This window comes from Carassius carassius, chromosome 2, assembly GCF_963082965.1.
Source record: "Carassius carassius chromosome 2, fCarCar2.1, whole genome shotgun sequence".
In the NCBI taxonomy this organism is placed as follows: domain Eukaryota; kingdom Metazoa; phylum Chordata; class Actinopteri; order Cypriniformes; family Cyprinidae; genus Carassius; species Carassius carassius.
Window position 1 is genome coordinate 44,387,044 of NC_081756.1, and position 15,131 is coordinate 44,402,174.

At 39.3% G+C, this 15,131-nt stretch overlaps 1 protein-coding gene across 4 annotated transcripts; it reads right to left on the minus strand.

The window, feature by feature from the left end:
- Positions 1-127: 127 nt before the first annotated feature.
- Positions 128-14,595, minus strand: ampd3a (adenosine monophosphate deaminase 3a). Of its 4 annotated transcripts, none has more exons than XM_059517178.1 (16): positions 14,526-14,595; positions 14,132-14,209; positions 9,763-9,985; positions 8,982-9,159; positions 8,675-8,840; positions 8,025-8,244; positions 7,795-7,924; positions 7,521-7,715; positions 7,294-7,425; positions 5,236-5,399; positions 5,029-5,155; positions 4,276-4,439; positions 2,589-2,709; positions 1,862-2,035; positions 918-1,028; positions 128-835 (listed from the first exon to the last, which is right to left on the minus strand). In XM_059517178.1, exons 2-16 carry the CDS (start codon positions 14,190-14,192, stop codon positions 665-667), a joined length of 2,337 nt encoding a protein of 778 aa, XP_059373161.1. In that variant the 5' UTR covers positions 14,193-14,209; positions 14,526-14,595; the 3' UTR covers positions 128-664. The 4 variants fall into 4 exon arrangements, with proteins under 4 accessions (XP_059373161.1, XP_059373150.1, XP_059373178.1 ...); XM_059517167.1 differs by having other exon boundaries at positions 14,132-14,255; positions 14,526-14,542; XM_059517195.1 differs by lacking the exons at positions 14,132-14,209; positions 14,526-14,595 and adding an exon at positions 11,839-12,015.
- Positions 14,596-15,131: the final 536 nt, after the last annotated feature.

The window sequence follows — 15,131 nt, forward strand, 5'->3', positions numbered from 1 at the left end:
GTACAGGCACTCCATCAAATAATTGTAACCAGCGTTTCTCACATTAAAATATTCTCAAAGAAATTAATTCAAACAATGTGATATTTTTCTCTTTTTGCAAACATTAAACATTAAAACTGCAACCATGTTCGATGTTTTCAGAATCCCTTGTTCTGTTTATTAAAGTTTTTCTATTACTGACAAAACAGTGGAGAATGGAAATGATGACAAATGATGCTCTACCTGACAAACCACAGCTCCGACCCTAAACCAAAATTTTGACTCTGTTATACACACCTAAGCTAATCCTGCAGGGGTTCTTCTTTGTATGTTCTGCAGAGCAACGGCGGAATGTTCCAGACATTTATCTCTGTGTCTGCCAATTTCTGCTGCACACAAATGTTTTGAGGATACAGTTCACAAATCTCCACAGGAGGGAGACACTGCCCATGTAATGTAATGTCAAGCATGCCGAACCCTTTTTGAAACGCCCATTTCAAGTCATTGCATAGGCAGGCAACAGTGTTTATGAGAAGGCTGGGTATTAGAAATCTGAGAAGAATAGAGAGACTAGATAAAAACTACATAATATTTGGATCCCTGTGCATCCATTCCTACTGTATATAAAAATATAGCAATCATGCATATATGGGCACAGAGGGCTTAGCAGAGTTGCATAGGACAGCTATTGTGACCCAACGACCTCTGACTTTACAGCATCTACGAGGAAGCTGAGTTCATTACACAGTGTCTCGTATCTGTAGGCCATGCGGATCTGGGCTACATTTGTTCGCCGAATGTCATTCCCCTCTGGTCCGTCTCTCAGGTAATTAACCCCAAGGAAATGCTTCTTCTCCTGGGAAAAAAATGGCAAAGAGGCTTGAGTGTTGTGCTGAATAAATATTTACCCAATGTTATGAACTGAGAATGTGCACTACTTCATGGGAAAGCCCACTCTGCAGGACGCTGTTCCTAGCGATCTCACACACGTCACATGTGCTCAGCTTCCACAGTTGGGCTGCAATAGCGTACTCCTCCATTAAAGCCTCCTACAGTAGTAAAATAATCACAATATTTCTGTATTGGAAAAGCATGTAATTTTTGGGGGGTGGTTTTTGGTGTTTGTCAAAAAACAGTGGGTAAGTCGGCTGGGAATTTTTAGAAAGGTTGGTGAAAAACACATGGATTTGGACAGCAATAAAATCATCTGACTAGCCCCCTGCAAATGTTTAAAATACCTTACGTCACCATGAGAAACAGTTACATCTCAATTGCTCTTAATAATGGCGCGTTTCCACCGAGTGGTACGGTACGGGTCGGGTCTGTTAACCATGATTTGGCTAGCGTTTCCACCGCCAACAGTACCGCCAACAGTACCCTTACTTGATAGGCGTGGTGTATTCCAGAAAGTAGTGATAACGTCACTTGATAGGCGTAATTTAAAAATGGCGCCTCGTGTGTTGTGTCTTTCCCCTTGCGGCACGCGCAAATGACGATTCTCTGTCAACCAATCAACGTTCTGCAGTGAGTCTAGCTCCACCCTTTAGTACCGTTCCACTGTGCTAGGTACCCCAACGGAAGGGTACCCAAAAAGTGGTACGGTACGGTTCGGCTTTTTGGTACCATTCTCAACTTTTGGCAGTGGAAACGCAAATAAAAGGGTACCGACCCGACCCGTACCGTACCGTACCACTCGGTGGAAACGCGCCATAAGTTTTTTGATGAACATTACTGGTCTATATCTGATAAAAAAATTTTTTCCTGAAGTTTCATTAAACGGGCAGACTTTACTGGTATTAAATCCATTATTGAGTTCCATAATTTTAGGGGGTAGCCTACTTCAGGTAAATTTTTGAAATTGTAGTCTAGCTGTAAGTCTGACCTTGGTGTAGTGGAACTGCATGGGATCATCAGTGGAGAGCGACACACACAGGCCTTTGTGTAGAAACTCTCGCAGTGGGTTCTTGGAGTATTCCAGGAACAGACTGTTGTTACTCAGTGGGGACATGGCAATGGGCACTTGGGCAAGATAATACAGGTACTGCAGCACTGGACTCTGGAAAAAAGCACACATACTGTATGTAACCTTGGACCACAAAACCAGTCATAAGTCTCACTTTTTTCTAAATTGGGTGTTGTACATCAAATGAAAGCTGAATAAATAAGCATTCCATTGATGTATGGTTTGTTAGGACCGGACCATATTCGGCAGAGATACAACTATTTGAAAATCAGAAGAAAAAAAAAATTATTTTGTCCAAATGAAGTTCCTAGCAATGCATATTACTAATAAAAACGTAAGTTTTAATATATTTACATTAGGAAATTTTCAAAATATCTTCATGGAACATGATCTTAACCTAATATAAAAATATATATATTTTCGCATAAAAGAAAAATCTGACCCGTACAGTGTATTTTTGACTATTGCTACAAATATACCCCAGCGACTTAAAACTGGTTTTGTGGTCCAGGGTCACATATGTGTTACATAAGAAAGCTTATTCAGTTTGATCATAAGATCAAAACGTGAACTAAATTTCAAAAGCATCCTGCCCAATTTTCCTAGTTTTGAACACAAGAGTTTGGACTTATCTTCTACTTCTAACCTTTTTCAGGTTTAAGCCATGCGAGATGTTGTCTGCAGTGAGGAAAGCTGAAACCAAGTGTGTGATAGAACCAGCTTCTCCACAGTGTGGACGGAACTGGAAGGTACTAAGACCACGTTCTCTGTGAAACAACACACACACATACACAAGCTGTAACAACCAACAGAAAACTATACATCTTCTTTTGTGCAGATATAATATCCAAATAACAAGAAATTAGAACAAATGAAAAGACAAAGTTGCAGTTACAAGAGTGAATATACTATATACTGATAAAGAGACAAAATGCATTTGTGGGCACTCTTCATTCCCACCAAGACTTCTGATTTTTGTGGCCCAAAATGAATGATTTAGCTGTGGCTGTTTTCAAAAGTTGTGGAGATTTCATTGATTACAGTGAAAACGCACCAATAATCATGATGTTTTTATGAAATTAAAGTTAGAGACTGTATTATTTTTGTACATTATTACTGAATTTGGGGTCCTTGTCTCTAATCTACAAGGCAGTTGTGACACCAGCATAGAAATATTCATAACTCTGCTATGCTGAAAGTACAGAATTGTATATAAAGACAAATATGTAAGCTGCTTGATTTCGCAAAATCGCAAAATCCTGGAGGAACTGACTTTTAGGGGAAGTCGTGGCCTAGTGGTTGGAGAATTTGACTCCTAACCCTAGGGTTGTGGGTTCGAATCTCGGGCTGGCAATAACACGACTGAGGTGCCCTTGAGCAAGGCATCGAACCCCCAACTGCTCCCCGGGTGCCGCAGCATAAATGGCTGCCCACTGCTCCGGGTGTGTGTTCACAGTGTGTGTGTGTGTGTTCACTGCTCTGTGTGTGTGCATTTTGGATGGGTTAAATGCAGAGCACGAATTCTGAGTATGGGTTACACCATACTTGGCTGAATGTCACGTCACTTTTTAGTGCTTCAGGTGGCAAAATAGATGGCATTTCTTATTGTGATAAAAGTCACTGACATATGTTAAAGTGCTTTTTGTCTGTCTATATGTAACATCTACAATCTCAACTCACAACCTCTGGCATGGATTTTTAATTGGGTCGCCAGAGGGACAAGGTAAAAATCCTATGGTTTAATACTTGTACACTAAAAAAAAAGGATGTCAAGGATCCCCTAAAATGTCTTCCTTTTATGTCATTGGTTTTGTTTTATTTAGTCAAGCCAGTGCATTAAGATGTCACCAAATAAAGCACACTATTGAGTCTATCTTAAACCTTTACTGTAATTCCTGCATAAATACATTTATACCTCTTTGATGCATTCAGAGGCCCCGGGATACTGACCCTAATCCATCGTTATAAAGTGGAAAGGTGATGTCAGTTTGTTCTACTGACAGTATTCCACACGCTTAAACAGTATCTCAGCTGTAACCCAGTATGTGTGTATTACTGATATAGTGGTATTTATAGATGTCCTGGTGCATTGTGAAACACTAACACATGCAATTAGAAACCTTTTCTACTAAAATGGCTTCCAGTACTTATTCAAGGTTTATGAAAGCCTAGGGGTATAGTGGAAAATCTTTATTGCAAATATTAAAGTAATCTCTGTTTATGTCTTCCGTCAGTGCAAACATTTTTCCTATTGTTATGGGAAATGTAGCCTCTCTCTTCAACTAATGGAATTTTCCAGTTAGTGTGTGGAACAGATGTAATGGAGCACATACTTCCTGAGGTTGTTGAGCACCATGATGTTGGCATACATGTGGAAGAGGTAGTAGCTGTAGGGAGGGTTGTCATCTGTTGTCCATTGCTCAGGCTTGGGGCTCTTATAAGAGAACATGTGATCGCTATGTTTGGATTCATCATCCACACTGTCAAATCCAGTCACCTAACAAATGGGGGGAAAGTTTTTGTCTGATCTGAAGTGCATGCTGTCAAGTAATGTTCTAAAATTGGAATAACTGTCATTATTCATGAAGTAACTAAAACAAAAAATATAACATAAACAACATGAAAAAAGAATGTGGACACCAGTTTCCATTCTTCTGGGAAGGTTTCCAATAAATGTGCATGGACATGGAAGCAGGGATTTGCGGAAGCAGACACAAGAGAATTAGTGAGGTCAAGCATTGGTCAGAGGTCAGGCGTTTGCTAATGGGGCCTGACTTGCCGTTGTCATTTTAATTAATCCTTAAATATGTTGAGTGGGGTTCAGGTCTGGTCTTTGTGCAGACTAGTCATGTTATTCATACTGGAGCAGGGAAAGATTGTCCCTGAACTGTTTAAAATGTTGAAAGCACACAGGTTTCAAGAATGTTATAATATGCTATAACCATTTAAGATTTGAATTGACCAGAATTACTGTAATATTCAAACTTGTTCATTAAAAGGGAGTTTCCACATACTGTGCGTCTGACCATATGGCATTTAAAATATTACCATGAGTGTTACATGAAGGACACTGATTGAAAACTTACATATTTCAGAAATACATGGAGCTCTTTGTGCTTCTGAGGATTCACTGTAGCCTCAAACAGAGGAAGGAAAATGTTCTCAAGCATCTTGGCAAAATTAGGAATCAACTTACGTGACTTGAAAATGTCACTGAAAGAAATAAGCATAAGACCATTGTAAAACAAGAAATTAATACTTTCTGAAAATGTAGAATTAATGTAGCTACTTACTATATTCTGGGCACCTGAATGATCCAGCGCATGTTTGGAGAGTACACTTTGTGCTGAATAAACCAATGGGAGAGACTTTCCCACTCCTCAGGGGAACGTCCATAGATGGACAGTCGTGGTTCAGCATGCTGATACTTGCTCTCCTCTAGGTCATGTGCTACTTCCTGACAGAGTTAAAGAGGACTCTTAAAGGGGATACAGGATGAAATGTGCACTTTTTTTAGCTCTTTTATTTTTAACAACAAAGTTATTATTACGAGTGGGAAACTCTGAATTTTCTTTAAACCCTGAGTTTACGAGTTGGGGGTGTGTCAGTGAGAAAACATGTCGGATGCAATGGATGCATGCAAAGACCATAGAAATAAAGGTAAATTTGAAGGTTGTATTGAAGATAAATTTGTTGAAATGAATAAAAAGATTTTTTTGTCATATACAATAAAACTAAAAAAGTTACATATACAAAATATTATATTATTGTATAATTACCATAGAATATATCAGTTTACATCATCTTCAATATAAATTGAATTATAAAAGCAAAAACACAATTATGCACATTCTATATTCATAATTTTGTAGATGTAGAGTTTTAAAAAATTGTTGAATTTTATGTAGAAAAGTTAAATCGCCAAAGTTACTTTAACGCACTTGACATCATAATTACGTCTTGTCAACTCGTAAATACGAACTTCCTAGGAAGACTTGAATGCACCAGTGAATGATTCATGGCAGCTTTCATTGGCCATGGCCCGCCCATGAGGCCGTTTGACTGACATGTCAAACAACCAGTCACAGTTTGTTTCATTCAGCATCATGTTTTGGGGCGTGTAAATGTCGTCACAATAACAGACCAGTGTGTAAAACTCTGACATATTTTAAAGATTCAATGCCACAAACTTTAAATATTTCACATACTTTTGAAAATCCAGCGTTTATTTGATCCTGATAATCGCTCGTTGTCACAGTTGTAAACACTATGGCTTTCTTCTTTCGTGATGCGATTTAGCTCCACGGTATTTTTGTTTCCAGGCGGAATGTTAAAGAATGCAACACACGTCTCGTGGAAATCCTGTAAAATTCAACCAATCTGATGACGACTTTGACACTCCTGAAGTGTTTACACTTTTGTGTCCCATATGCATCAGACATTGAGCCAAGGGTCTGTGGGTGTGACATCTGAGGCTGAGACTACTATGTTGATAGCTAGCTATTGGAATAAGAATCTTCATATTCGTCTTTTGTAGAAGCCCCATGGATGGGGTGGGGTGAGCGGTAGCTCATTATCATTTAAATAGACATACACTGAAATGGCTAAAATTTTGGAATTGTAACCAAAGTATGTGTGACGAGTAGGACGGGTCCATGGGAATGGGTCAAGGCCGGTGGAGTAATTGGAAATGAGAGACACCTGCACCACTCACCGGGCTCAACTCCCACGGAGGTGCTCCGTAAGGATAAAAAGAGGGGTTAAAAACCAGGCCTGATTTTTATTTTGTGTTTTGGTTTTGTTAGTGCACAGCAGTAGTCCGTGAGGGGCTGTCGCACTGTTTTGTGTTTATTTTGTAATTACAGTTGAAGTTTAGTTATTTAAATGTCCGCCGGTTCCCACCTCCTTCTTCCCATGACCATGAAGGTTGTTATGTTCTTACAGTATGTTACAGACATTTCGTGTAGGCCCTGAAGAGTTATATACATTTTTGGTAAATGGGCATATTTAAATTAAATTAAATCACCTTTAAATTGAAAAAAGTTATAAAATAAACAAAGTAAGCATCGAGTTAGCTGAACTTTACATTTACCCTCAACAGGTAAACTACTGTTCACTAGTACAGTAGTTGATATGTAGACTGTTTCTGTGCTTAAGCACTAACGTTATTTATGTTTAGAGCTTCAAAATGTTCACTTCTACACTGATATATGAAATTAGCACATTAAAATGCATTGATGTCTGTAATAATAAAATCTATGTAAGTGAAAACATGGTGCATCTCTATAGTTTGACTTGTCCCTACCAACCGAACCTACACCCTTAGTCTTGTTATGACAAAATTACTGTACCTTGATCAAGCGGGCAAAATACTCCCCTTCAATGTAATTGTCAGTCTTCAAGTAGATTTCCCGTAGCTCATTTGCTCCTACTGGATTGTACTTGGAGTTGAATTTGTCAAAGCGATGAAAGGTTTGTCTGCCCTGTAAATACATTACAAACATGAAGCATACTGTACAAGCTACCAGCATATCCTTGGGCTGTAACATATACAATATATAGATCAGACATTACTTACAGCATGGACATCTAAGGAGTCTACAGTAAGGTCATAAGGGTCCATATTCAGGTTGTTGAACACCTGTTGGAGAGTGAGTTTAACCCCTGCCTTTTCCAGGACGACTCTCTCTGCATCGGTTTTATAAGTTGTTTGAATGAAATCAAGCAGGTGTTTTTGGTTCATACATGCTGCTGCATGGATATGTGTGTCTACCTGTAAGTTATCATTTATGTACATTTAGACAGCAGGGGAAATTACTTTTGCATATACTGATGAGTGTTCCAAATTATACCTTTCTGACATTGTAGAAATCTCTATGAGGAACACCCTTGAGTTCTTTTAGTTCCGCCATTTCGTTGAGCATTTCATGTAGGTAAAACTTTGACCCAAGAAAGTTTAGTCTCCTATGACAGTAGGTCTTACTGTTGAAAGAAAAAATACTGCTTTAGATCTCAGAATTACACTATATGTAGATACTGAGAATTTTTTTGAATTCTGTGGTGATATTGGTTGGAGACTTACGTAGGCCCATCAGCAATCATGGCGAGCACATGACTCATGTCAATGGCAAATGTTTCCAGGTCTGGATAAGGCAGACAGCATGGTTTGTTCATACTCAGAGCTTCAGTGTTTTCATATACATAAATAATGCCATCCTTCATCTTCATCTGATAATTGAGGTTGTCTGGAATATTCTCCATGCTGTAAGGGTCCTGTCCTTCACCAGGGCAGGGACAGATATCTTTGGAGAGCAGAAGAAAAAAAGGTGGTAAAGCTGGTTGACAAAAAAAAAATATTATTGGTCAAGATAGTAAGAAGTGAGCAGTAGACAGGTAAGTATCACTTGTTGGTGACCAGCATAAAAAAAAGCTGGTTTTCCCATCAGAGGAGAAAGAATCATTCCCATTCTAGTGCAGTATTTTCACAATGAGAGTTCTTAGTCGAGCTACAAATAACTAATGTTAACTTAAGTATTCTAAAATTAGTTCAACATTGATGTCTTGGGAAGGAACTTTAGGCAGGGACTAAAGCAGAACATCAAGCAAACTTATTCTGAATTTTTGTAAACAAAAATTCCACTGAAATGTTTTTAGACCCCAAAATAAACCTAGAAAAAGAACATGATCTCCATGTCGTGTCTGGTTATGAACCCTAAGTAAATACAGATGTACCTGGAAGGATTTCATATTCTTCTTTCCACATTTCATTTGCTGCATTACGTAGAAACTTTGCAGTGGTCCATGGGAATCTGTGATATGCCAGTTTTGAGTATTTTTCTCGAATAAAGAGAGCTTTTAGCAGACTTCTAGCTGCCTGCTCATAGTCCTCAACTGTTATCTGTAAGAGCACAGTGATTGTAAGACAAAACATAATTGTTAAAACATGGTCAGTTTTTAATAGTGCCTTTGGTGGTTGATCTTTCAACAAATTATGACAGAAAGTAGAGAAAGTTGCTTGATTGTAAATTCTATTACACACCCCAGCACAGTAGTCTCCACTTATGGTGACTCTTTGATACTCTGGGAAATTTTGTGAGATGGAGGAACAGGTAGAGGAAGGGGAAATGAGGGGCGTCACCACCCCCATGACATTCTCCGTAATTAAAGGGATTTGCAGCGACATAGATTGGGATCGAATCATCTTAAAACTCTTCTTCCTACAAATGATAAAAGCAAAATGGGTCTAAAAATGAAATAATATATTCTTTAAGCTTTTGTAACATATCCTACTAATTGTTCTGCTGGAAAATCCAACAAAATCCAGCTTCTGATGGTAGCTGGTTTGGCATGTTTTCAAGATGGTCCAAAGTGGTCATTAAGGTCATTAAACAGTCCAAGCTGGTCTAGATGAAGGGTTTCTAACCCTGGAGGGTGACTGTTCTACAGAGGTCAACTCCAACCCTAATGATTGAACCAGCTAAGCAAAACATGTCTGAGCCAGCTAATCAAAGTCTTTAGGATCACTAGAAACTTCCAGGCAGGTAAACTGTGGCAGGTTATAACAAAATTCTGCCGGATTTTGACTTACTAGAAGCAGGATTGGAAACACTCTGGTCTACATAGTTGACCAGTTGGTGGACCTGGTTTCACCTATGTAGACCATATTGGTCAAGCTGGTAAAAGACCACTTTGGGCCAACAGCTAACCAGCTACCATGTTCCAAAGACCAGCTTGTCCACCATAGACTGGTATGACCTGCTGTTTCAAGCAAGGGGAAGCTAATAACAGCAATCTGCACTGAAGAACTAATTGATGCCAACCGTTTGGCTCTTTCCTCTGACTGTTGCTCAGCCAGCTCTCTGAGTAGCTCCTTCTGTTTGGCTTCCTGCAAGCCTATTGGACAGTCCTCTGGGACAGTGTACATGGAGAGGGCATCTTTTGTGTCTTCTTCCTTCAGTGCTGAGGCATACACTTTCTCTGCCAGCAGACGTACTTCCTCATCCACATCACTCAGAGCAATCTTTGGGAACTGCCGTGGCATATCTGTATAGGGGCAAATGTAAACATATTTTAGTAACATTAAGCTGTTGTATTCATGAAGTCACCTTTCGAGAGTTTACAGAAGTACTCTACTGAGTAGCTGTCACTGCTCCAAACAACAGGGTTACTTTAATGCATGTATCATGGCTCATTTCAACACGCTTGCTGTAAATAGTCCTGGGATGCCATGTGCATTCCCAGGCCATTGATTCAGGCCTACAGAGTCAGTCACTAGGCCAATGCACAGCTGCATACACACTGACCTATAAAACAGTTATGTTTGTACGAGGACAGATCAAGTGTCTGAGCCCTGGGTGTGACTTTTCCCTGAACAGTTAGAAACATGGTCCATAGTGGCCAGCTTAGATGCTATTCCTGGTCAAGAACCATATCCATTTGTCAAGGTTTTCTATTCTTTTAAGCCATTCCTCCTATATAAAGTAGAGATTGTGCCCGTCATACTGACTGTTGCCAGGTGTGCTACCATAGGTACCGTTGACCTCTGAGAACAAGTCAGTAGATATCTAGCACAAAACTGGAACATATTTCATCTGTTGACTGAGATATAAAACTGCCATAAATATTTAATCATGATCACTCTTCCCACAAGATCACAAACTACAATATATTCACCATAACACACAAATCAAAGTCTGTCCAAAAAATAATGCTGATTCAAAGCAAGGACTTTAGCTTACATCCTACTATTTTTGTTTTGATTCACCAATTCATCTATTTCCACCCCAAATTTTGCGTAGGATCACTGCACTCAAATGCTTCAAGGAAAACAAGGAAGTCCTTCTACACTACCATTATACCTACAAGACCTGTCTGAAAATATTGACTGATTCAGAAATTAGTACAGTATAATACTGTCTGTGGTGTCCTGACATGCACAGCTGAACGGCCGCTGCCATTCTTACCTTCAGCCCCTGTCACCGCCATCTTGGCTTCGGCTGTTCTTAGCGGTCACACTTCGAATGTATTATTGGGTATATGTTTGCGTGTGCATGTGTGTGGTGGGCTTGTCCAGTCACACTCTGAGAAACTGCTGTTGTCTGACTACCGTTTTGTTTTCTTGAGTGCCTCTCTCTCTTTATCTCTATTTTAAGAGGTTGAAAGCCTCATATCCACAGAGCTACTAATCCTTTAAATGTCACAACCGCCTGTCAACAAAAAGTGACCCCGAAGCCTTCAGAGAACCGCTTACATACAGGACCTTGCTTAATCCTCCTAGCCCATCTCTTGCATACATACAAACACGGGTTTCTCAACTCTTTGGGATTTACTCCCTCACTACCCCTTAAAATCCAGCCCAGAAATCCCTGAGCTGATTTCCGAAACCCAACTGTCCACATAAACGAAATCTTTGGCCAAAGAAGCATCTCCTTTGATAGCTTCAGCTACCCCCCCCCCCCCTGCCCCCCAGAAAAGCTCTAATCTCAGCTCCGACCTTGCTTTAGGCATGTATCATTTCAGCCACAGATAAACAGTCCTGCTGGCCATTATCATGGGTCTGCATGGGGCATCATGTCACTAAAAGTCCAGAGGTAATCACCCCTGAAACTGATACCTGTTGGTTGCTTCGGAGCTTAAACTGGGTGTTGACAGAAAGGGTTGTGCCATGTTGTCCCAGAGCATGGGAGCATGCCCAGCATCTATTTGTATCACATCCATTTGAAACCATAGAATAAACAAACCATCTCACCCTTTGTCATCTTAGACACAGTGATTATTTGAAGAACACAGCATGATCCACAGCACGCACACACACACACACACACACACTCATACTGAGATATGGATAGCAAACTATAAAATCTCAGTGTGAGGGGACAAAGGGAAAGTAGGTTTACCTGATCTGACTGTTGTCTTTTATATTCCCGTAACAGCTGTTTTTATCTAATAACTTATCCGACTGGAGCTCCAACAGCGAAACCTACCCAACTCTCTTTCTCAGATCTAGTGCGCCTGTCAGCCTGACCTGAAACTTGGAGACAGGTCACGTGGATGCCTTACAATCCTGGTGATGTGCTGGGTATTATTACAGGCTGCTTGGACAGGGCAGGGGGAGGAACTGGAAGTGGATTTGTCAGGCTGGAAATAAGGTGCAGCTTGAATATCTCCCCATCTCATTTTCTCTTCCTCATATCGATCAGAGGGAGCTCTGGATTATGTGACTGAGGGATTTGAGGGTCTGTGTGGTGCAAAGGTTTATGGGAGATTAATGTAGTACAGGCCGGTCTTAATGGCTTGGTTGATTATTATAGAAGCTAAACCGAAGCTACTGAGCCATGATCTGTAATATAAGCTGTGCAAGTTTATTTGAATGCCTTTCTTCACTGAGGCTGTAAATGCCTGTGTAAATAATGAATGAATATCACTCTGTTTTCTTGCACCTATGGCTCTATTTGATGGCTTAGAGGTGCTTCACCATCGAAAGGCCCTGTGTACAATGTAACTGCAAACTGATAATTTATATCAGGTTGTATAGTTCAGTCGGATAGTCATTGAAAATATTTAAACATAGAAAAAAAGATACCATTCAGTTTTAATCATAAATAATAGCAGTTCTTAATCTTAATTTTTTCTACTTTTCTGTAGGTGCATTTTGTTCTCCATATTCTGCGCTACCCTCTTTTACTCTTGAAATTCTGCTAAAATTGCTGCCTCCCATATGAGAAATTGTTTATGCATATGCAGATGTAAACATATAATAGACTCATAATGATAATATATAAGACTCATCATTAAATTACACCTTAAAATGAAGGCCTGATTATTTCAGCGACTTTGTCACACTTTGCCATTGTTTTTTAATTTCTTTGTTACTTTGTTTTATTTTCACAATTAAAACAATGAGTTGGTATTTCTCTTGTATCATTGTTCTCTTTTGTGCTAAGAAATAGGTCTCTTCTGATAGTTTCTCAAGTGGTTCCATTCAGCATTAAAGGGTTAGTTTTTGGTCCAAAAATAGCAAAAACTACAACTTTATTCAGCATTGTCTTCTCTTTCGTGTCTGTTGTGAGAGAGAGTTCAAAACAAAGCAGTCTGGATATCCGGTTCGCGAACGAATCATTCAGTTCACCGAATCGAACTGAATCGTTTTAAACGGTTCACATCTCTAATACGCATTAATCCACAAATGACTTAAGCTGTTAACTTTTTTAATGTGGCTGACACTCCCTCTGAGTTCAAACAAACCAATATCCCGGAGTAATTCATGTACTCAAACAGTACACTGACTGAACTGCTGTGAAGAGAGAACTGAAGATGAACACCGAGCCGAGCCAGATAACGAACAATAGACTGACTCGTTCTCGGAGCCGCATGATACACTTTTATTTAATGGATGGGCGATTTTTATTTAACTTCTTTTGGACTGATGCATGAAACACCTGCAGTGCCCTGAAACAGCTTGAAAGATCTAAGACTATACTCCGACTGGATACGTCTGAAAGTAGAAAGTCATATACACCAACGTAGTCATTTATAGGCTAATTTTCATTTTTGGGTGAACTAACCCTCTAAGTCTGAGAATGATTCGGTGGGCTATATAACACATTTAATTGTCAAGAAATTAAACTTTTTAAAGTTTTCGGTTCAACAGTCCTGTTGATCAAAAATTGCCTTTTTATGCTGTGCACTATGAGAACTTCGTGAGATTCAAGCTCTAGTGTGCCAACACACATTTCCTAAGGGAATGAGCATGAGACAGACCATGACAGGGATGCAGATAGGAATCTTAGTACCCTTATTAGTTAAACAAAGTGTATTTAATTGGCATCTACTATTTCATTCCTGCATCTTCTGCCTGTACTAGAATTGGTGTTTGTATTACAGCACTTCCCATGTTTCTGTCTCTTCAGGATGGATTGTGCCCTTGCATTCCTTTGGATAGAGCCATTGGCCAAATTAGCAAATGTAAATGTTTCTGCAATGTCTCCCTTTTAAGGGCCCAGGATAGCATTCCTGGTTGCCCCCTTCTGGTAGGAATCAGAAACATTTCTGCAGGGAACAATTCGATGATTGGAAAAAAAATATGTGCTGCAATAAAAAAAAGCCATTTGAAAAAGACTGATATTAAAAATAATGACATTAGACCATTTCTTGCTGCAGGATAGGGAGAGACAGATCATAAGTGCTCACCCTTTCCCAAACATGGGCTGGAGAGCTGCTTTACTAAGGGCGTCTGGAGTCTCCGCATCATTTCCTGTGTGCTCAGGCCTGGAGAAAGAGAAGACACAGCAGCATGTGCAGTACCAGGATAAGACTAGAGCAAAGGAAAAAATAATCTGTGGGTATTTCTTACTTTATTGCAACAGATTTGATGTCTTGTTGAATAAGAGGCATATACTTATAACTGTTCATTAGAATTGCTGATAAAGGGTAACATTAAACAAACACAAAGCTACTAAATGTATCATCATTATAAACAAAACTTTTAAGGTATTTGACAATGGTATGTACTGCATCAAGAGAAAGAAAAGTATGCATTTATTCATAATATTCTAGATATTATTAATCTTATTGAAGCACTTACCTAGCCTCAGATCTTACAGAACTCTGTGTTCTCTCTGCAGCTGCACTGCAATTATAAACCCATGAAGTTCTCCCAGGACAGAAATGAAAGAAGAAGAAAAAAACTCTCAATCCTGCCCCCCAGTGATGTATGAGATATGGCACATGGAATTCACTGAGCGAAGAGAGAAAGCAGCAGAGTCCGTTTGCCACCTCAGACCTAGAGTCAAAATACAGGGTTATATATATATATATTTTGTCTTTCACTGATGTTTAGCATTATTTAAGTAGACGTTAGTTTAAATAGATTTTAAAAATACTATATTTTTTCTTACTCCGTTATTATACATTATTGCTCCCTTGTGGAGATGTGTCCATGTGTTCTTGAACAAGAAGGCACTGTGGCCACAATATGTACTTGGAAACTCGGAAAAATATGGATGCCATTGGATAACATAATATCAAACAACGATGATTATTATTATTTATTATTTAAAAGCACATCATTTTCCAAGAAAAAATATATGTAAACAAGACAGAAAAAAAAATCTTGTTGGGACTAGCAAAGTGCTTGCATTTGCATATGTGGGAGGTAGGTGGCCATTTAAATTCAAAGTGCACCAAAACC